Source organism: Rutilus rutilus, assembly GCF_951802725.1.
Source record: "Rutilus rutilus genome assembly, chromosome: 1".
Lineage (NCBI taxonomy): Eukaryota > Metazoa > Chordata > Actinopteri > Cypriniformes > Leuciscidae > Rutilus > Rutilus rutilus.
The window spans coordinates 23,427,346-23,451,166 of record NC_140209.1 but is presented as its reverse complement, the minus strand read 5'-3'; the positions used below and the strand labels follow the sequence as shown (position 1 = coordinate 23,451,166).

The following is a 23,821-nucleotide window of genomic DNA, read 5'->3' as shown; positions in this document are numbered from 1 at the left end:
TGGCGACCACAATAGGTGGGAGCTCATAACCCGGAAGGCCGGTGAGGCCTGTAACCTGGCGACCACAATAGGTGGGAGCTCATAACCAGAAAGGCCGGTGAGGCCTGTAACCTGGCAACCACAATAGGTGGGAGCTCATATCAGGAAGGCCAGGTGAGGCCTGTAACCTGATCACCACAGTAAGTGGGAGCTCACATTCAGGAAGGCCGGGTGAGGCCTGTAACCTGGCGACCACAGTATGTGGGAGCTCATAACCAGGAAGGCCGGTGAGGCCTGTAACCTGATAACCACAGTATGTGGGAGCTCATAACGAGGAAGGCCGGTGAGGCCTGTGACCTCTCAACCACAGTATGTGGGAGCTCATAACCAGGAAGGCCGGTGAGGCCTGTAACCTGGCGACCACAATAGGTGGGAGCTCATAACCAGGAAGGCCGGTGAGGCCTGTGACCTGACATGCGGCTGCTCACTTTTACAATACATTACCTGCTTACCAACATGTCCCAGGCTCTGGACAGGAGACGAATTCTGAAAAAGAAGAGAAAAATTTTATTTGCGCACAAAACATTTTTACTCAATATAAAACCTGCGGCGTGCAGAATGAAGCACGCCAGGACTCAGAAACTCAGAAGCCTGAATATTACTAAGCCTAATTGGAGGCGCTCCTATCAACCAAGCTGAAGCGGGCCATCAGATAATTCATGAACTCATCATGGGCCCTGCCCCAGGCCTGATGTAGGAGGAGCCTGGTAGCGATGGTGATTAGGAGGCAAGACCCAGGGGGGTGATGTCTAACGTTTGGTTTGAGAACGTTTACTCTGGATCACCTCCCTGAGATCCTGCCTCCCGCGGGAGTTATGCCTCCTGCGCGCCCTGCTCCCTCTATTAGAGGGAGGGGGTGCACGGGAGGCAACACTGGCCTTCTGGGTATGTCTGTGATCCTCAGACCACGACGGACCAGGCCCTCCCGCCTGCCTGGGCTGGGCCGAGGACCTCCGCGGAATGCAGCTCTTAAATGCCGCAGAGCGCGCCCTCGCCTCCCTGAACTTATCGACCACCATCTCAATGGAAGGTCCGAAAAGTTCGGAAGGCGAAACCGGCGAATCGAGGAGAAAGGTTTTTTCTTTCTCCCCGATGTCAGCCTGGTTAAGCCACAGATGCCTCTCCGTGGCCACCATAGCCGCCATCGCACGACCGATGGAAGCAGCTGACTGTTTGGTGGCCCGGAGAGCCAAATCCGTGGTACGGCGCAGCTCTGCTACCGCGTCAGGGGGCAGGCCGGCCCCCTGATCGAGGTCCCGCAGCAGGTCGGCCTGGTAGGCCTGAAGGACCGCGAGGGTGTGCAGAACCGCCCCTGCCTGACCTGCTGCCATGTACGCTCTGCCATTCAAGCGTGATGTTGTCTTCAACGGCTTGGATGGCAGGGTCGGAGCTCCCAGTGACGATGCCCGACCAGAGGCGAGATAGTTGGCCAACGTCTCATCTACTGGCGGCATCGACACATACCCGTGCTCTGCGGTTCCCTCCACAGCAGCGAAACTAGCCCGCTGATGCAGATGAAGACGCGCAGAGAAAGGGTTCTTCCATGCCTTCTCGATCTCAGAGTGGAGATCGGGAAGGAATAGAAGGCTCGTCCGAGCCGGTGGCTTACGGGTGGGGAGGAACCGATCGTCCAAAATACCACGAACAGGTTCCTCCCGGACGCCCCTCCACTGCAGCTGCAGTCTGTTGGTGGCGCACCCCATAACGTCCACCAGCTCAGCGTACACTGGACAGGAGGGCTGAGATGGTTCAGTCTCAACCAGACTGACATCATCAGCAGCCAACTCCTGCCCGGCCCGAAGAGAACCAGTTACAGATCCATCAGAAAGAGACAAAACTTCCTCTACATCGACCTGTAAATCACCCTCGTCAGCTGACAGATCATCCGCGAGGTTAACGCCCCTCTCCAGCTGATCTGCCAGCTCCATCTGAGAGCCCCACGAACTCAAGCGCCGCCGAGCCTCAGCCCGAGCGGGACCGCAACCGCGGGGTTCAGATGCCGCGCCCACTTCCCTCAAGAAGTGGGACAGACGAGAGCGGAGCGTTCTCAAAGAAAAACGCTCACAGTTTGTGCAGGAAGCTCCCTCGACAACTTCCTGTGCGTGCTCTTCTCCCAAGCAGAACACGCACAGATCGTGTGAATCCTCCGGTGTCAGATATCTGGGACACGGGTCGGCACACTTGCGGAAGGAATTACTCTTCTTTTCTGTACGCTTCATTTTTAATTGCACTCGAGAAAATACCCTCAAACAAACAGAGCAGTCCCTGAAGACGAAAAGATGTTGTTACGGTTTCAAGGCGCCCTTTTTATACATACAGGTTGCGCACTCATCATTCAAGCTGATGATGCACGGGCTGTCGCCGGTCAACATGATTGCTGTGAGTTGATACTTGATTTCAGACACCTGTCAAGCCTGAGGCGTTCCCCATAGCGTCGTTATGACGTATTGTTGAGTTCCCTTCGAAAGGGAACTGACTAATAATAAATTGTTACATTTGGATTTAGTCTGACTTACTCTGAAATTAATTAAACTTTAACATTACATTAAATCCATAACACCACAATTCTACGCTCAGGTTAGTAAACAGACTAAAATCCAGCTTAGGTGAAGAAGAGGAGCACACCGACTGAAGTTTTAGAGATCCGACTAACACATTGGCATTAGTCATGTATACTTATGGCTAATAATGGGTTTTCCATTTAGAACAACAGAGTGTTGTTAGACCAACCTAAATAGGGTGAACCTCAACTTCTGATTATTGGGAAACCACGGCATGACTATACAAAGTGTATACAAAAAATAAACTCAAAAAGTGACATCCACAATAAGCTGGTGAATGGATAATGTGAGGGTATTGTGATGAAATGTAATGGGTTTTTGCTGGTCACAAAGTTAAGTCAAATTATATGTTTTATTACTGATAAAACAAAAAGCATAAATTAGGAGACAAAAAATAAAGCTTTAGCTTAATTTCTGTTAGGAAGACAGAACTTACGCTCCCCTTGGATTGCGTGCTACAGATGGGGTCTACGCCAAAGAACTTTATAAATATTTTCTTGCTGGGCAGTTAATAAATATATGCTTTGTTATATAATTTTTTCTGGTAGAAATTTTTTAAGGATTAAACTCAATCAGTATTGTCACACAATAATCGCACTCTGATCCACACCAAAACAATCACTCCGAGATTGCCTGAACGAAGTGGTCTCAGCCTGATTGAAAACAAACTCTGGGAAATCAGACCCAACGGACCAACAAACTAAGCAGTATTATAATCCATAGCAGGAAATGTGTTATATAAAAAGCAGCATTGTATCAACATTGTATCTAGGGCTGCCCCTGACTAAAGCTTTTTCTAGTCTAGTTTTCTAGTATCATAAACACTGAGTTTTGGTTCATTTTTGTGACGCGCTGCTGTTCAAGGAGACCGAGAGGGCAGAAAGCTTTGTTTGTTTTCTTTATTTTACAAAAGCACAATGTTTTAACATTTTGAGTGTACACGCATAAAAGTAGACCCTTTACAGTTGAGGCCGATGGAACATGTTTTTTTTTTTTCTTTGACCAACCGTCTAATAAAACTCTAAGCCTATTCTCGTCAATTAATGTTTTGTTGGCTATTAGGGGGTAGCCCTAATTGTAACACATTAAGTCCCTGTTTCAGAACAAAGAAAATTATCTACAGGTGTGAACCTTAAACATATAGGGCCCTATTTTAACGATCTGAAACGCAAGTGTCAAAGCGCAAAGCGCAAGTAACTTTGTGGGCGGGTCTCGGCGCTGTTGCTATTTTCCCGGCGGGATAAATGACTCTTGCGCCTGGCGCAAATCTAAAAGGGGTTGGTCTGAAGTAGCTTCATTATTCATAGGTGTGGTTTGGGCGTAACGTGAAATAAACCAATCAGAGCATCATCTCACATTCCCTTTAAGAGCAGACGCACTTTTTCCTTGGCGTATTGCTATTATAACGGCGGATTTGCCAGGCGCGCGTCAAGAGCGGTTCACAGCCGAGGAGAGCAACGCTCTCTCTCGTCACGGCCGTAAAAGAGAGAGAAGTGACATTGGGGATGGGAGAAACACACCCAAATTAGCTTCGGCTAAACAGGCATATAATAATGTGGGTAAATGTGTAAGCTAGATGTATGCTTTTATAATAAATTATTATATTTATAATAAATTATCTATCTATCTATCTATCTATCTATCTATCTATCTATCTATCTATCTATCTATCGTTTGTAATAATATGATTTGCAAAAATGAAAACTGCTGCTTCTGTGTAGATTAGAGAATCACAGTGTATGAGCGTTTGTGCACTCTATACATTATGGTCAAGCATGCGCCCTTAAAATAGCATAATGAACAACGCGCAACGCGCCACTGACTTTAGACTAGGTTTTTTCTGGCCAGTGGCGCAATTGTTTTATGGAACAGTAAAATAGCACCAGGGAACGTTTGCGCCAAAACACGCCTCCTTTTTTGCGCTGAACCGCCCAGAGAGCGCAAGTTCATTCCCTAGTTTAGCGACGTGCTTCTGTGGAGGGAAAAGCGCGCTTTGCGCGGGTGCAAAATAGGAATGAAACATGCGTCGGTGTACAAAGTCAATTGCGCTGGGTGCAAGATAGGGCCCATACTGTCTTTTAAAATAGAATACTTTAATCTGTACACTGAGGATTAAATTATTTCAGACTCACTGAAGTTAGGAACAAAGTAATTTCATACTGTGTTCTGTAAATCAAAGACCTAAAACTTAACTTACTTGTTCAGATAAATGAGCTGAACTTTTATGAAGACACTTTTATCCATAGCAACTTGCAAATGTAAACTAAATGTATTTATCCAAACTCTCTAGAGCATCCTGTTTAGAGTACTTTTTCCATTCATCTGGTATCTTACCCTGTCCCTCAAAAGTTTTACTGTAGAGTTTTTCCAGATCTTTCTGGAATCTGCACACAAACCACTTCCAGTAGGGCAGCTCAGAGAGATCAGGAGTGATGCTCCACTTTGCATAAACTCCTCCTGCTGTTCTGTAATCTCTCCAGAGAACTTTTTGTGATTCATTGGGATAAAAATATAGATTGCTGTTTGCTACTGCTGATGTGCAGATATGGGCAGACAGGTTTTCTGTATTAGAGTAATATATTCCGCTTAGTCCAATAACACGATGAAATGAAACATTGTGATCTCCATCATGGTTTTCCATGGTGTTGGTGCAGATGGCATTACAGAATGGACACTGAACCCAACAGCACTGACAGAAGTGATCAAACAGAATCTCATCTGGTCTGAACGGATAGTCCAGATTTACTAGAAAAGTATTTGTGTTGAAACTACTACTGATGTCTGACACTATGGCATGAAGTTCTTGTCTTATCACGTCTTCGAGGAGGTTAAAATCATCAACATCATCATGTTTGACTCCACTGAGGTCTTTTTCAGAGAAGATCAGCACATCTGAGAGCTTCTGTGTGAAACTCTTCAACCACAAACCAGCATCTCCTCTGTTCCCTTGACAATGTTCAGTAGATTCATGTGCTGCGTCCATGATCTTCTGCTGCAGGAGTTTAATGTTCTGCTTCATCTTGAGTAAAACACTTACATTGAACTTATCAGTGATGTACTGACTTACTTCATCTCTGATGAAACTCTTGAAGTGATCTCTGGGATTTTTTATGTAATTCATGTATTTGTCAAAATCCTCCTCTTCTGCCAGTGTTTTCAGGATGTGTTTCTCCAGATTTGATCTGTTTCCATTCAGTGATTCACAGTTTGATCTCATTTCACCTGCCAGATCTCTGGCAGTCTTCTTGTAGACACTCTGCTCAATAGGCTCTTTAAGTTTCTGACAGATGATCTTGCCAAAAATGGCAGCTGATGTTGCTCCATGACAGTATTTCTGGAAAATACTATAGTACTCTGCTCTCTTCCTCTCCAAATATATAACTGGATCATTGGCTTCCTTGAACAGTCTTTGTTGTTCAGTGATCATCTTGTTTGCTCTCTTACAGATGGAGAGAACTAAATCAATGAAGAATTCATTCTTGAACTTATAATTCACTGGTCCTTCCTGATGTTCTGCTACTCTCCTCTTGATGTAGCCTGTGAGTTTTTGAATGCAGCTGATGTTGTAGCCCATCTTTGAAATGTTAAATGACTGAATCATTCTGTCTGTTTGCTGTTCAACATCTGTGACGAATGATCTTATTTCAGATTCATCCTCTGGAGACAAAGTTTGTGCAGATCCAGATGTTCCTTTAACTGTTCGGCAAGCATCCTTTACAGCATCTTGCATCTCTTTTTTTGTGGACCTTTTGAAAATAACATACTCAGAAAAACTCAACACATTGAAAATATTGTATTCACTATCATCGTTTCTGTGGTCTACAGGGAGACATCCCTGATGGATGTCATTGAGAATCCTTTTTACATCTGTCAGAATGTCAATGTCTTTGATTGCAGGAGTGTCTGTGATGATCTTCTTTACATACTGTTTCCAAAACACATCAAATTCTTTCTTTAGTGTTTCTTCATCATTTGCTTTGTCTTTGAGTTTTAAGGCAAGTGTTTTACTCTTTTCATAGAGAGTGTTTTCATGATGTGTCTTCAGAGCATCAATCTTTTTCTTCAGGTCTCGCTGCTGAAGAATCTCGTTTAATTTCCTCTTTGTTTCTCTTACAATGTTTTCCTGAACATCTTTAATTTTGATTTCAAATGATGATTTCCAGTGAATCAGTATATCTTTATCTTTGTCTGTGTCAAAGAATTCTGACATTGAGTTCTCCACTTCTTCACTTGTCTCCTTCAGTTCTGTTTGAAGATCAGTTTCCTCAACCTCATGAATTGCTTCATTTTCTATTTTGTTGTGTAGTTTGTTCTCAGTTTCCATCATGGCACTGCGAAGACTCCAGGACCACTTGCTGTATTCGGTCTCCAGTTTCCTGTAGGCTGAAATCTCCAGAGAATTTCTGAAGCTGAAGACGAATTGCTCCTTCAGTAAAGCCTCCCAGAGATCTTTAATACGATCTTTTAAATGTGTCAGCATTATTTTATCTGATTTTGCTGCATGAGACATAATAGTTTCCTTTAGTTCTTGAATATTCTCACAGTAGTTTGGGTTTGGTGGAGCCATTGGTGGGTTTCCCTCCCAAAGATGAGCAAAATACTTCACATCATTTCGTGCATCAAATCTAATGACATCGCTGAAACATTCTGCATCGTAGACTTCATCCTTTGCAGCAAGTTTTGTCATCTCATCCAGTGTCTCCTGCAGTCGTCTCCTTCCCTCCATGTTTTTCTCTCCAGCTGTGACGTCTGAAACGTTCTGATGCACAAACACACAGCTGGGATTCAGTCTGACCTTCTTCATCCTCATGAGGACCTGAATAACAATCTGAAGAATGTCCTGCATCTCAGATGGGTTTTCTCCAAAGATGTTGATCAAGGTCATATTTGCAAGACCAACAACAAATGTGGCCAATTCATTGTCATGATCTTTTGTTGATCTTCCAGCCAGTTCTAGAGCACGAAGACCCTCAGTGTCAACAACCAGAATATAGTCAAAGTTCATCTGTGTTTTCATCCCGTCTGACAATCTGACCAGCTGCATGAAAGCTCCTCTGGTGCACCTGCCAGCACTGACGGCAAACTGGAGTCCAAACATGGCATTCAGCATGGTGGATTTCCCAGAGCTCTGAATCCCTAAAACAGACAGCACAAAGACTCTCTGATCTCCCAGTTTCTGGATGAGTTTATCTAGAACAGCAGAGATCCAGATCACAGGAACATGAGCAGCATCTCCATCCATCAGCTCCAGTGGAAATCCAGAGATCATCATCTCTGCTGCAAGACTCGGGAGAGAAGAGAAATCAGACTGCAGATCTTTCTTGTTCTTCTTCACAGATGAACATGATTCATAGATCTGACCGATCTCCCTCATGATGTGCTGCAAACCAAAGGCTGCGGCTTGAAGATCCTCAGATATTCTCTCAAGATCAGTTTGTTCAGCTTTGAGTTGCTCAGATTTATCATTGTTCTCTTTCAGTTTTACAACTGTTGACCACTTTTCATCATAGTATTTATGTATAGCAGAAAGGTCAGCAGAGATATATTCATCCAGGTGTATTTCAAGCAATTTCAGAAAATATATATTTTTAGTTGCAGCATTTGAATCAATTTCATTAATAAAGTATTTCATAAACTCACTGATGTCAGATTCATGCTGCTGTTCACGGATTTTCTTCATCTCAGTTTGTTTTCTACTGATGTCCATTTCTAGTTCATCAGATCGAGGTCGATGTAGTTCTTTGTTCTTCTGACTCCACTGACGCCACAGTTTCCCCTGATGAGGCAGAAATGATTCTTTGATTTCTGTCAGATCTTTCTTCTCCATTAAACTCATCATCTGCTGTGCTGCTTCTCGTCCTCTCCTGCAGTCTTCATCATCTTCCTCATCTACTCTGATGTCTGAGTGTTTGGACAAATCTTCAAGTCTGAAAGTGGAAGATGATTCTGAGAGACAATCATTTATAACTCTTCTGAGTTCTTCAGATACTTCTGACTGATTTCTGTCTTTCAAACCAATTTTGAATGTCCCTTTCTTCGTCTCAGTTACAGTAGAACCATCCTCAGTAAAAAGAAAAATGAGTGGCTTTCTGTTCCTGTACAGGTTTTGGATTATTGCTGCACTTTTGTCATGCCTGTCCAGTTGTGATAGCAGAACAACATTGACTGAGGCCATTTCAGTGAGGATCTCCAGCTGTTTCTCATGGTCTCCAGCATCACCGTGTAGATTACAGAACGCAACACAGTCAGTGAATTTATCCGTGTTTTTCCCAGAGGGGCAGAACCAGGCGATCTCCACCACTCCATCCATCAGGACTCTGGTTCTGCTGCTGCCTGGGCAGTTCCTGTGGAAGAACGTGTTGTGTTTCTCATTGATCAGACTGTTCATCAGCTGAGACTTGGATGAAGACACAGAGCCAAACCTGAAGAAAGACACCATTGTAGTTTGTGCCTTGTAGATCGGATGGGTTTGACTGATGATCTCATTGTTGATGTTTCTCATCTTCCAGCTCTTGTTGATTTGTCTGAATGTCCAGAGAGGAAACTCAATCTGTTGTGTGACTGGATCAGGAACAAGCAGAGGCAGAGCGTACTGACACTGGGACAGTTTAGTGACCATCAGCTGCTTAAGGAGACCGTCAGCACAATGAAACACAGCCATCTGAACATCCATCGGGTGAATTTGCTCAGATACACTTGTTCCTTTCGTGAATAAAGTTACATCTTTAAAAACATCATCAAAAATATCACCCTCATTTTCAGAGTTTTTGTCTCTTTGTTGTGTTTGATCCTGTTCTTTGCCCTTATTAATATTTATGTATCTCGCTCTGTAGTTTATCATCAACAGTTTTTGAAGGAAAGTCTGAATCAGCTCCTCTTCAGCACAAGATTCGTGTGATTGTAATGAATGTGCTGTTAACTGAAGAACATCTGAAGTACTCAGTTTATTTTGTTGCCAGCCTTCAAGATGAAGTTTGTGAAATAGATTGTATTTTTTAGCATCTTCCTGTTGTTGGCATTGATCTGGTCTGACTCTTGTTTCGAAGTCTTTGTTTTCTCCCTGTTAAAAAAAGAAACAAAATGTTGATAAGTGGTTTTAAAGAACTGAACAATACAATCATTTTAGTCTGACCATTAGATTTTGTGAGAGTGTTGAATTTTGCACAAAAAGCTTAATGTAGAAAAACTCTTATATTTGTATATACACTCATCCCCTTCATTCATTCGTTGTTCTGTATTGAATAGGGATGTAATGATTTAAATAGTCTCCTTCACTGTATTGCTTAAATTAAAAGTCATAATGTTTGTATATATATTTCTATAATTGTTTTATCAATGCAGCCAATATTAAAAATGTGCACTCACGCCATATTTTTCTCCAGTCTCTGATGTTGTAGTGTATTCCATTCTTTCTTTATTGATTGTAGGTTCTGAACAAGAATCTGCTTTAAGGGAAGCATAAATAAAACACATGCAATTTAACCCTTGTGCATCAATTAAAGAAAGTTACACATAGGTCCAGAGTGGACAAAAATGTCTGTGTCAAAACACTGTCATAAAAAATGTTAAGCCTAGGAGCACAGACTTAAGTTTAGTCTCATTTTAAAGAAGACCCTTGGCAGATTATTGCTGAAGAAAATTTTTTAAAAGTAAAACCAAAAAAAGTAATATAGGTAAAAGTTTATGAAAATGTTTTATGAATATTTTTATTTAAAATGTATATTTTATGAAATAAGTTGAACTCTAAAACAGCTAGAAAAACAAAGCCATAAATCTAAACAAGTTGTGTTCCAAATTTTAGGTTGATATCTCAAAAAATGTGCTTTCAGTAAGATTTTGTTTGGGCGCAGTACCATATTTTCCCAAATGGACGCCAGCAAAACTCCACTGGTGCACACAGTGGTTGGATTTGTTATTTGCAGTTGAGTTTTTCTCTCTCAAATATTACAAGCACACATTTTTTTATGACACACATACAAACCACACTCTGACATCCACACCAACACACAATTATCGCTGCATAATTTATCCAATTGGCTCAATAATATGCCGAAGCAGAAAACAGGAATAAAGCGAGTATTTGCTTTATAGGCCAAACCTGAAAAAATTGCACCATCTGGTAAAATAATAATAATAATAATAATAATAATAATAATATTGTAAAAATGTAAATTTTGAAGCTTTGCCAACAGAATGAAAGCCTCTTAACAAAGATTGCATCATTTTATAGTTAAATGGCCCTGGGATTAAAAATTGCAGTTCTCTTACGAGAGGTTCTCTCGTATTGCGTAAGCTAGCTTACGCTGCGGGAAAGTCTCCTTTCTCGAGATACTGAAGCCAAAAATTATCCTTAATTTTTTAAAACTTGTCAACGCAGTGCGGCAGCCTGCAGACCTAGGGCAAGCGAATCGCGTGCCCATTGGCTGCTCTGCGGCAACTGCAGCAGCCTATGGCTGAGCCTTGCGCGTGACGTCACGTCCAATGAGCGCGCTTGGCGCGCTTAATGCGTCACAGCCCGTCATTAGGGGTGTGGCTTAGCGTATATAAGCAAGGAACAGAGGCTGCTTCGCTGATTTCTGTCTCTTCAGCGAAGCTCTTCGCATCGCTGATCTCCGAGGAAGCCGCCGTCGAATCAAGCGACCAGCACGCCGAGGATTTCAGCCTGAGGACGCCGGCCGCTCGCCGCCTTCAGCCTTCCCTGCCTGCTGCGCCATCCGGCATATATATCCTTTTTCTGCTCTGTGTTGTGTGTCTGTGTGTCCGCCGCGACACACTTGCATCTAAAAGAGCGCGAGGCGTTGTTTCAAATGCCTCGCACATCCTGTGGCTCGTGCAGAGCCGCGCTCAGCGACGGAGACCGCCACGTGGTGTGCGCTCTCTGCCTGGGCTTCGACCACGCGGTTCGCGCTCTCTCCGAGGGCGGCTGCGAACAGTGTGAGGAGTTACCGATGTCGACCCTACGGGCTCGACTCGCTAAATTTGAAGAACCTCCACCTTCTCCGGCCACTTCTTCCGGGCCACGTAAGAAGAAACGTCGCTCTCAAAGGCCGCCGGAACTGGACGCTACAGCTGAGTGCTCGCCGGAACCTCTCCCGCGAGCCTCGCTCTCTCCTTCCCCCCCACCCTTCACCGACGCGCAGCGGCCGGCCTCTGCCCGCACTGCCGTCGTCCTGGGGGATGATGCAGATGATGCCGCTGACGGCTCTCACCGCTCCGCCCCCTCGACTTTGGAGTCTTCCAGAACCCGCGCTAGTGTTGACGCAGAGCTTCTCCGCCTCCTCACTCTAGCGGTCGAGAGAATGGGACTGGATTGGTCCCCACCTAAGGAGCCGGAGCCCAATCGCCTTGACGGGTGTTTTCTACCTAGCCGCCGCCCTGCGCCTGCCTCTAGGTCAGCACCCTTCCTGCCTGAGCTCCACGCCGAGCTCTCTAAATCTTGGAACGCTCCGTTCTCCACCAGACTCCGCTCGCCAGTCTCCTCGGCTCTCTCCCAGGTGGACGGAGCCGCCGAGAACGGCTATAACGGCATCCCCGCCGTTGAGGATGCTGTGGCAACGCACCTTTGCCCGCCGTCTGCTAGATGGCGCTCAAAGTCTGCCCTGCCGTCTAAAGCCTGCAGGACCACCTCAGCTCTCGCCCGCCGCGCTTTCGCCGCCTCCGGCCAGGCTGCTTCCGCCCTGCACTCAATGGCCATTCTTCAGATCCTTCAAGCCGACCTCCTCCGTGAACTGGACGAGAAGGGCTCGGATCAGTCTGCCTTAACCGATCTGCGCAGCGCTACGGATCTCGCGCTACGCGCTACCAAGACCGCTGCTCAAGCCATCGGCAGATCCATGGCCGCGCTCACCGTCATCGACAGACACCTTTGGTTGACGCTCGCGGACATGAGTGAGTCAGAGCGCGCTGTATTTCTGAACGCACCACTCTCGCCCACCGGCCTCTTTGGCCCTGCGGTCAGCGGAATTGTGGATCGGTTCTCTGAAGTACAGAAGGCGTCGCAGGCGATGGACCTCTTCCTGCCCCGCCGTTCGAGCCCAGCCACAGGCCGCCCTCAAACTCAGCCTCCTGTGCGCAGCTCTAACCAGCGCTCTTCCAGGCCTCCCAGCGCTTCGCAGCGACGCCAGGGCAATCGCCCCAGGTCGCGCTCGACCAGCCGTCACAGACCGCCGCCCCCACGGGGCCCGCGGCCCAAGATCGCGTTGAAGCCCGAGCCCGCGAAGTCCTCCTAGCATCCGCAAGGAGGAAAAGATGGTTGAGTCCCGCTACGGCCGGACCGCCATCAAAACGCACAGCTCTGTCAGTCCCCTATGTTCAGGCTACTGCAGCAGCACACACCGCAGCCAACGAGCCAGTATTAACACTCGCTCGCCTGCACACAAACGCCGTTTTCACGGCGACCCAGATAAATCTCAAAAAGAGTATAAGTGCTTTAAGTGTAGAAAATGTGCCCACACCCATGTGCTCACTGCTTCACACAAGTACAATCCCCATGGTAACGCGCCCAGAGCGCTCTCTCATAAAGCGGCCTCACACCGCTCGAGTACTAAATGTAGTAAATGTGCCCACACTTCCGTGCTCACACCTACTCGCTGCTCGCTCTGTCACTCAGTTACCTCAAGTTGCTACGGCTCAAGCCGCAGGGGTATTAAGTGTAGAAAAAGTGCCCACTCCCGTGTGCTCACTGCCTCACACAGACCAGGTTCCCATGGCAACGCGTCCAGAGCGCTATCTCTTAAAGCGGAAACTTTCCGCTCGAGCATCAAGTGTAGGAAATGTGCCCACAGCCTTGTGCTCACACCTGCCCACTGCCCGCTCTGCCAGACAGGTTGCAAACCTCATAAAGCCCCCAAACACTGGCCGTGTCATAAGTGCAAATCCCGCGCCAGCTCACGAGCACGCGCACCCACTTTCAGACACCATAATCCCCACGCCGCTCTCGCGCCTGGGTTATTTGACAGCAGTTCACGCTCCATCGTCCGAGATCGAGCTACTAAATTCTGCACAGTCGGCCAGCCCTGTTTGCTAAGCAGAAATAGCAAAGCTGCTGCAAAAAGGGGCCATAGAACAGGTTCATCCTTCCCTGAGCGAGTCAGGCTTTTACAGCCGTTACTTCCTCGTTCCCAAGAAGGACGGAGCATTAAGACCTATTTTAGATCTGAGACATCTGAACAAGGCTCTCATGAGACGGCCGTTCAGGATGATTACAACCAGACAGATCCTCGCGCAAATTCGCCCAGGAGACTGGTTTATCTCTCTCGATCTGAAAGACGCGTATTTCCAGATCCAGATAACTCCCCGTCACAGGCCATTCTTGAGATTCGCCTTCGACGGTCGAGCTTATCAATACACAGTCCTGCCGTTCGGCCTGTCTTTAGCACCCCGTACATTTACGAAATGCATGGACACGGCTCTCGCTCCCCTGAGGAGTCAGGGAATGCGAATTCTGAACTATTTGGACGATTGGCTCGTTCTAGCGCAGTCAGAGACAGAACTTGTGTCTCACAGAACAGCGCTACTCGACCACCTGGAGGGTCTGGGTCTAGCGGTCAACTGGACCAAGAGCTCGCTCTCGCCCCGGCAGTCGATTTCCTTTCTCGGAATAGAACTAGACTCGGTGGCGATGACGGCCAGATTGTCGGAGCAGCGCGCGCGCCGCATCCAGCGCCTCGCTGCATCCTTCAAAGAAGGCAACCGGGTTCCCCTGAAGGCATTTCAGCGCATTCTGGGGCATATGGCCTCAGCTGCAGCAGTGCTTCAGCTGGGTTTACTGCGCATGCGCCCGCTTCAACGCTGGCTGAGAACGCGCGTATCCCATCGAGCCTGGGCGACCGGCGGCTCGCTAATCAGAGTGACTCAGGTCTGTGTCTCAGCCCTGCAGCCCTAGCTAGCAGCCGAATGGTATCACACGGGAGTGAATATGGGAGTGGTTTCACACCGGAAAGTTGTCTCAACAGACGCGTCCAACCTAGGTTGGGGAGCGCTCTTCGAAGGCAGACCGGTCTATGGCCACTGGTCAGACCAGGAGAATCTCCTACACATAAACTGTCTAGAGATGCTCGCGGTCGAGAAAGCGCTCATGCACTTCCTCCCTTTCCTCCATGGTCACCATGTTCTAGTCCGCATGGACAACACTTCAGTAGTGGCCTATGTGAACCGCCAGGGCGGTGTCAGATCAAAGCAACTCTGCGCCCTGACGGAACGCCTCCTCGTATGGGCTCAGCACTCTCTGCGCTCTCTGAGAGCATCGCATTTGCCTGGCCATCTGAACGAGGGCCCCGACAGACTGTCCAGGGACAACGTTCCCCCTGGGGAGTGGTCTCTACACCCCCAAACAGTCCAGTCGCTGTGGCGCCGCTTTGGCAGAGCGAAAGTCGACCTCTTTGCGTCAAAAGACAACGCACACTGCCCAGCATTCTTTTCAAAGAGCGAGGACGCGCTGGCCCAGCCTTGGCCCAGCGGCCCGCTATATGCGTTTCCACCAGTCTCTCTGCTGCCTCAGGTCATCGAGAGAGTCAGGAAAGCGCGCCACACAGTGCTCCTCATAGCCCCGTTCTGGGAGAACCAAGCTTGGTTCCCGGAACTCATACAATTGGCAGACTCAGCCCCTTGGCCGATTCCGGTGCGGAGAGACCTTCTCTCTCAAGCCCGCGGCTCGATTTGGCATCCCCACCCAGAGCACTGGTCTCTGCATGCGTGGAGCCTCAACAATTACATGCTGATCTACCAGAAGGGGTGATGAACACGATCATACAATCTAGAGCCCCCTCCACAAGGCGGCTCTACACGTCTAAATGGTCTGTGTTTAACAAATGGTGCACTACCAGAGGGCTCAATCCACAGACATGTGGGGTCTCGCAAGTATTGTGCTTCCTTCAAGAGCTACTGGACGCGGGCAGGTCCCCCTCCACGCTCAAAGTCTATGTCGCGGCCATTTCAGCGCTCTCTGTCTCAGAGCCGGGCCGCGCATTAGGAAGGAACGAGTTTGTCATCCGCTTCCTTAGAGGAGCGAGGAGGATGAACCCCCCGCGACCCCCTTCGGTTCCTATGTGGGATCTTTCACTGGTCTTAGACGCACTGAAAGCACATCCCTTTGAACCCTTAGAAACTGTGGATATGAAATACCTCACGCTCAAAACCGTTTTTCTGATAGCACTGTCTTCAGTAAAACGTGTGGGAGACCTTCACGCGTTATCCACTAACGCTGCGTGCCTCGAGTTCGGACCCAATGACTCTAAGTTATTCTCAGACCGAGGCATGGGTACGTCCCAAAAATTTTGGGCACTCCCTTCAGAGCGCAGGTCATTTCCCTTTCAGCCCTGCCGAATGCCGGCTGCGAGGCAGATAGTCATCTCCTCTGCCCAGTTAGGGCGCTGAGAAGCTATATTTCACGCTCCGCCGCCTTCAGGCGTTCAGAGCAGCTCTTTGTTTCGTTTGGTGGGCGCACCAAGGGTCTCGCCGCCTCGAAACACACCCTGTCCAGATGGATAGTTGATGCTATCGCAGCTGCTTACGCATCTAAAAACCTGCAGTGCCCTTTGGGCATTCGGGCACACTCCACCAGAGGCATGGCCTCATCGTGGGCGTGGTCCAGTGGGATTCCCATTCATGACATTTGTGCAGCGGCAGGCTGGGCCTCCCCCTCCACATTTGTTAGGTTTTACAACCTGGAAGTTCCCGCTTTGCAGGCCAAAGTGTTGTCAGTCTAAGTCTCGCGTAAGCCAGCCCACTGTCTGTGCGCGGGCTACGCTGCTGATTTAGCTCTACTGGTTGAGCTACACTATATGGAAGTGTTAGTTGGACCGGCTGTGCCGCTCCCTGCCCCATATTATGTGCTTGTGTACTGTGGTATCTTGGCCGCCCAGCTCCGCTTCGCGTTCCCTGGGCTCCCCATGGGATTCATTCAGGATGCTGGGCGCGCGCACGGCGTTGACAAAGGTGTTCCCGCAGCGTAAGCTAGCTTACGCAATACGAGAGAACCTCTCGTAAGAGAACGTACTCGGTTACTAACGTAACCTCTGTTCTCTCTAGAGAGGGAACGTGTATTGCGTAACCCGCCGTGCTCTCGCCACGAGCTCATTTCGCTTCATGCGACAGAAACCAGCGAAGCAGCCTCTGTTCCTTGCTTATATACGCTAAGCCACACCCCTAATGACGGGCTGTGACGCATTAAGCGCGCCAAGCGCGCTCATTGGACGTGACGTCACGCGCAAGGCTCAGCCATAGGCTGCTGCAGTTGCCGCAGAGCAGCCAATGGGCACGCGATTCGCTTGCCCTAGGTCTGCAGGCTGCCGCACTGCGTTGACAAGTTTTAAAAAATTAAGGATAATTTTTGGCTTCAGTATCTCGAGAAAGGAGACTTTCCCGCAGCGTAAGCTAGCTTACGCAATACTCGTTCCCTCTCTAGAGAGAACAGAGGTTACGTTAGTAACCGAGTACGTTTCAATGGGTTTCAATTTCATTTTTGTCCAAAAGGCGCTGAGAGGAACTATTTTGTGTACCTAGTGCAAAATAGATTTCTTAAAGGAAATGAGGGTGAAATAGTAAAATACCAATCCAATAAATATTAAAAAATAAATACCCAATAAAAATACACACCTGTGCCAGATTATATGCAGTTAGCATAAACACAGGCAAAGTTATAAAAAACACACAAGGATGCACAAGGGTTAAAAAAAAAGCCTTTTACCAGCTTAGAAAAGGATTACAGAACCAATGAATTATATGTTGCACAGCTGTCTGTGTTTAAATTAAAGTCCCTGTAAAGTCAAAATTAGGTATGTGTTCTGAGTTTGTCACACCACAGAAAAATGTGTTATTAGCCACCCAGCCAAATTTGAATGATAAAAAAAGCAGCCAAGTAAATAAAATAAGCTATCAAAATCTTGAAAAAAAAAAGAGCAGTAGTCTCTGCTCTCAAACGCTGGGGGCGTGTCCGCTGGCTGCGCTGAAACCACGCCCACTCGCGGGAAAGCTGCCGTCGCTACACTCAACTGTCACCGCAATTTCACAATTTAGTAGTTACTGTGGACTACCAACTATAATTATAACATAAGCACACAAGGCAACTTACACTCACTGGTGGGCACACACTGCCGATGATGGCACCAGTTGTCGTTTGCCGATGACATTTACCAGTAACAGCGGATTATCAGTGAATCCCAGTTGTCTCCGACTAAAGTTTATAAAACTATCCTGTGTAAAATGATCACTACAGAGGCGGGTTTTGGTGGTGATCCTCAACTCTCCATCAAGTTGGCTCTTCACAAAATGAATCCACCTCTTCTTGATGTGATCGTTTTTCGGAAATTTAAATAAGGACACCGATCTGTTTTGTACGTGATCGCATCCAGGTAATACGCATTTCCGTGATGAAGGTATAGCTAGCTAGCAAACTGTAGGCTGTAATAACTAATGGTACTGACACTAACTCGCGATTGAGCGGCAAACTTGTGAATGTTTATATTGTTAGGGGAGGGGCCAGCGTCAGGGGCTCCAGTGCGTCATCAAGTAGGGGCGTGTCCAATAGCTCAGGGGCTCCAGTGCGTCATGGAGCCCCAGTTTTAGCCCCGCCCAGAAAATCCGTAACACAGCAATGGTGAAAAACTGTTTAACGGTCTAACTCCACAATTCAGTACTTCACAGTTCACAGTCTTTGTAATATGTTTTAGCAATACATTTCTAACATTTATAATGTGTTTAGATTTTTTTATTTAGAATTGCCTTTACAGGGACTTTAATCTACAGTTCTGGCAAATGATAAAGTTACTGTTAGGATCCCATCAAATTCTGAGATAATTATTCCCTCAAGAAATTAATGTATTTTTTTTTTTATTAATTAAATTATTATTTTGATACTTAAATCCCTGGTTGATTTCTTGTTGAAATGATTGAATGGAAAAGTTTAATTATTTAAAACAGACATAGTGTCTAATCTAGACAGACTATCCGACTGACTGAATTATCAGCCTAATTAAATAAATTAATAAACAATTTAATTAAATTTGAAATATAACATTGAGCTGGTGTGTCAGATGCAGGTCAATGTATACTAGTATATTTGATTCTATAAGTTTATGGTTATTGAATATAAAAAAATATAAAAAATAGAGTAGCATCAAGGGCAAATACACATCAGAAAAAACAACATGTGAAACATCAGGAAACCAAATCTGTGTTCTTACCACTTTGAGATTCACTGTTTTTCTGGCCTTCTCTCTGTTTTAGCATTGTGTTATACATCTCTCCTGTGTAACACTGCTGATTATTCTCATTAAACAGAAGCTCAATCTTGTTCATCAGGTCGCTCATCTCTGATTGGTTGTTCATCATCTTGTTGCAGGAGTGAAATCTTCCTCCACATTTCTCCAGCAGCTGCTCCAGAACAGGGTCTTTCTTCAGATAATCTTTTATTGTGTCACACTCTTCTTCTCTCTCGTAGGTGAAGAGAATGATCACAAACTGATGAACCTTGTCACCAAACACTTTCTGAAGCCATTCAAGACCCATCTTATCAGCATCTGTTAACTGACCCAGTCGCACAACAAAAATGAAGACGTGAATTTCATGTTCATTCACCAGTTGATCAATGAGATGATCCACAGAGTCAGTCTCATGTAAGTCAATCATGTTGATCAAGGAGATGTGATGTTCTGATATCTCCTTTTGTAAAGGAACAATCCTGGGTGTTTCTACAGTTGTAAATGGCTTGTCTTCTCCAAGCAGAATGTTTTCAGGTTCAAACTGGACAGATGCAGAGTTTCCAAACAGTACAACTGTCAGAGACGACTCCTTTAGACCTAAATAAACAACAACAAAAAATCCAGAATTTAATCCACACAGTGCACCACAATAAATGATCTGATCAGTGTTGCAAAGTGTCATATAAATTCAGTATTAGTTGTATATCACACTTTTTTTTGCGATAAAATAATTAAATTGTCTTACTGTCAGTGCGATCCAAATCTGGACTACTGCCAACTGCAAAACAAACACAACACACACATTATGTAATGAAAAAAAAAACAGCAGTGCAAGCAATTTAAATCAATAAACAGTTCATAATTTCATAAAGATACTTACACTTGGGGGGGTTTATTTCCATGCTGTTTCTTCTTCTGCGAGAAGTCTGAACAACTGCTGCAGAGCAAAAAGCATTAAAACAAAGCTTTAGACAGCTTTAAGTGAATTACATAAATCAAATACTTTTAATTAAAATGAATGTAAATTAATTACAGTTAAATGTGAATGATCTGATTACAGTTACTTTTTATGGATTACATGACCATTTCTTGATTACAATATAAACCCAATTTTCCAGGTGTTTAATACGTGGGAAACGTGTTATTTTCTGGTGGAATTTTTTTGTATTAATTTTAATGTCGAAATTTAGACATTATCGTTCAAATTTCCCATTTTTGCTTTTTTAACAAATCATAACTTTAAGAAATATTACCCGGAAAAGGAAAAGTTACCAAAAAGGAAAAATGTAAATCTTTATTTTTTTATATATATATTTTTAAACTCAATTGCATTATTGAGCAACACAAAACATTCTTTGGACCCTTGAAACTTTGACACCGCCCGATCGGTTTGGTAATCTAATGCAGTTGTCACTCTCAATAATTACTGAAGTGTGTGAACATATTTAACACCATACAACAGGACTGACGACCATATTCTGCAGCTGAATAGGCCAAGATCACATTAGGAGGACTGATCAAGAAAGTTTCATGCACACTTTATGTACTCACATTCGCTTTCCTTGTTGGCCATTGTGTCTTCCAATGATGACATCGGTGCCTTTATTTAGTGCTGAATAAACGCACTTGGCATCTGTGAGCCGTTTCACTGCTCATTGTCCTCCTGGCATTTACATTCATTCAGGGTTGAACAACTGTTCGGTTCGACCAAAATAAATAAATAAAACAAATAAGCTAAACATTTGAGAAGTGACATTGGAAGCACAACAATAGATGTTTTTGTAATACCTTACCAAAATAAAAGAAAAGAAAAAGGCTAGCAAATGCATCATAATAAAGAAGACAAGTGACATGTAAAACTGGTTTGGAGGTTGGGTGTATGATTTGTAAAGCAACAGCAGGCATTACTGACATCTGTTCTAATAGATCACTTTACTGTGCAGAAACACTTTACAAAACACCCCGTGCACTTTTACCTCGGATTTAAAAGTTAACAGCATCTACGTTCACATTAGTTTCTGTCTGTTTGATTGTCTCTGGTCAGCATTCGTCAGAGTCTAACATTTCTAGCGTATAGGAAAGATGGTCCAGTAAAACATCTGGATTAAACATCCTCAGGATTATCCCAAGATAACCAGAGTCAGTCTGACCAGACTTACAACCAGCTAAGAACACAACACAGTCCTCTACAGCCAAAAAAAGACCAACATAGACCCTTGTTGTCAACGGATTTCGGCAAAGACCCCAACAATCAGTAACTACATTTACATGCACTCAAATAATATGTTAGTAATCGGACTGATGACTCAATCAGACTGAAAATACTTCATATTGAGCTCGATCGGAAATTTCTAAAAACCGAAAGGGGTGGTGTAGACCTGAAATAATCCGATCAACAGGACAAAATTAAACATGTAAATTCCTGAATCTGACTATGTTCTCAATTGGATTCAAAAATACCTTGCACATAAGCGCATTGTCATGATGTGTATGTTTACATGTTTTACATCACACAAACATGCATACGATTATTTATGTCTCATGTCTTACGAACCGGTCAGTGGAAATCTGAGTATTTACCCGTATTTTCCAGAAAGTCTCATCGTGGCAAAATTGCATTGGGAAAAAAATATATACAAGTCGCATTTTTTATTACATTCATATTAATGTGAAATACCAGTGCATAACATAACTTATAATATTATTCAGATAAAGCCTAACTGAATTTACAAAACAAGTGACGTGCACATCACCTTACACCCAATAACAATATTTACATTTAAACATTCAGCTGCACATTACAAATTTGTTTTTTTTAAATCATTTAAATTTTATGAGATTTTAATATAGTGTATACGTTACCAAATGCTTTTAGTTCACAACACTAAAAAAACCACAGACACACAGATTTGTTTTTGAGATAAAAATATCTAGATCAAAATGAAAGACACTATACAATTATAGACAGTAGGCTACTTGCATTTATAACGCTTGTTTTATCTTAAACTGTTCTATATTTACATAAAATGTTTTACATTCTAAAACATATTCAATAAAGAAAGCTAGAAAGAAAGGCGATACCTGCGTGTCAAGGTGTTGTTGAATCTCTTTGAATGAGGAAGACGTTTCTCAGTGTTTACAGGAGGGTGGAGTCTGTGAACTTCAGTTGTCTTTTCTCCCTCCGGCATATGAAAGAATGTACAAAACAAGACGACAAAACAATCTACAGAGGATGGTTCTGCACAAGGGGGGAAAAACATTCAAAATAACACAAGAAAAACCAGATAAGATTAAAAAAAAAAAAAGCAAATAAATATTGAACAATTACAAGTGAATTTTATAAGTGCACAACAAAATCCCCAGTGTTAAATTAACACTGCTCAGTGTTTATATGGGAACCGCCAGCAGGGTGTTAAAGTAACACTGATGCAGTGTTAGAGTTAATGAGATAATTAAGTGATTGATTGAGTGATGATTATTTGATTATTGAACACACCTGATAATAACAATCAGAATCACTGAAGAAAAGAGAAACACAAGAACTACAACTGACTTCCAGACACAGACACACAATCTCCTCTCAGCACTTTTGATGAATGGCTACGCTATTTGTAATTTGATCTGAGATTTAGTCAGCCGAAACAGTTTGAGGTTTTTTTTTTTTTTTTTTAATCTAATTCCGTGTCTCTGGAAAATAGTGATCTGTGTCATTGCAATGTTGAATGTCAAAGTTTTTTGTGTTCATTTTTTTAAACACACACATCAGTGTTTTTGGATTTGTGGAGTAAAAGTTATAGTTTTTTATTATGAAATAAAAAGATAAAGTTAGACCCTTGGGGTAAGATGAGCCACCCAGAATTGGCACAAAAGGCGCAACATGCATGTTGTTACTATGTATTGTTTTTAAATCACATCCATCCAAGGGCGAAAACATTTCAAATACCCAACAGACTTTTGCTTCATTAACATATAATTGAATATTTATGATGCAAGACACAAACCTGCTCTGCCTAAGTATTTATATATATTTTTTAAATATTTATTTCTCTTTCTTATAATGTACCCATTGGCTGTATTTGTAAAACATAAAAAAAAAAAAAAAATCTTCAAGGGAAAATTTCACAGCAAAATCAATTGTGTTAAATCAGCTTTCCTGGGGCCGGAGGTTTGAAAAGCTTAATCTGGATTATCTGAATTTGGAAATCAATGCTTTTGTTCTCTCAGAAAAGTTTTGCGTAGTGTTCACCCGAGAAACCTTGTGTTCACTCACTAAGAACTTTTGACTGGTTCATCTCTTATGATTGTGCCAATTTAGTTTACAAACAGTAAAAAAAAAAAAAAAAAAAACCTTTAAATTAAATTCAATATTTTTGTTTGATATTTACAGCTGTTTTAGGGGTTATTTTTTCTTTTTTACTTCACTGTAGGCTACTGAAAGGCTTGATAGGTAGCCTAATATCTACTTCTAATTTATTTCTTCAACAGTTAAACCAATCAAGAGCAGAATAAAAAAATATGTGTGTGTATTACATGATACAAATGTTGTATTTTTGACCAGTTTTAAAGTTTTATAAATTTTTTGTTACAATTTTGCAAACATTTTTGCACACTAAAATACATTTTCATAACTCCAAAACTAACAATGACTACATATATTTTAGAACTAGATAGCCATTTAACATAGTTAAACACATTTAAATCATTAAAAAATGTAGTTTGATAGCCCAAAAATTAAAAATCTAAAATAAAACAAAAACTAGAAGCCACTGAAAATATTGAACACTCAAAACTAAAGTAAATTGAAAGAACAAATTGTTTCCTCACTTTAAGACATTTTGGTTCCAATACCAACATTGTTTTACGCCACATTACAGACAAAGTGTCACAGTGTCTGGTCTGGGTTTCCCTGGGTAAACAAGTTTTGTGTTTCCTCTTCCTCCACGGTGTCATTCAATCATTTAACTACATTTCCCATCATCCTGTTCTGTCACTCAATGATCATTACACACAGCTGTTTTCCGT

General features: G+C 43.9%; 1 protein-coding gene across 1 annotated transcript; it reads right to left on the bottom strand.

The window, feature by feature from the left end:
* Positions 1-3,506: 3,506 nt before the first annotated feature.
* On the bottom strand, positions 3,507-21,920 carry LOC311276690 (interferon-induced very large GTPase 1-like). Its single transcript, XM_084386530.1, has 8 exons — positions 21,881-21,920; positions 20,351-20,493; positions 19,680-19,736; positions 19,545-19,577; positions 18,782-19,396; positions 9,966-10,045; positions 4,673-9,660; positions 3,507-3,748 (listed from the first exon to the last, which is right to left on the bottom strand). Exons 2-7 carry the CDS (start codon positions 20,391-20,393, stop codon positions 4,864-4,866), a joined length of 5,625 nt encoding a protein of 1,874 aa, XP_084242656.1. The 5' UTR covers positions 20,394-20,493; positions 21,881-21,920; the 3' UTR covers positions 3,507-3,748; positions 4,673-4,863.
* Positions 21,921-23,821: the final 1,901 nt, after the last annotated feature.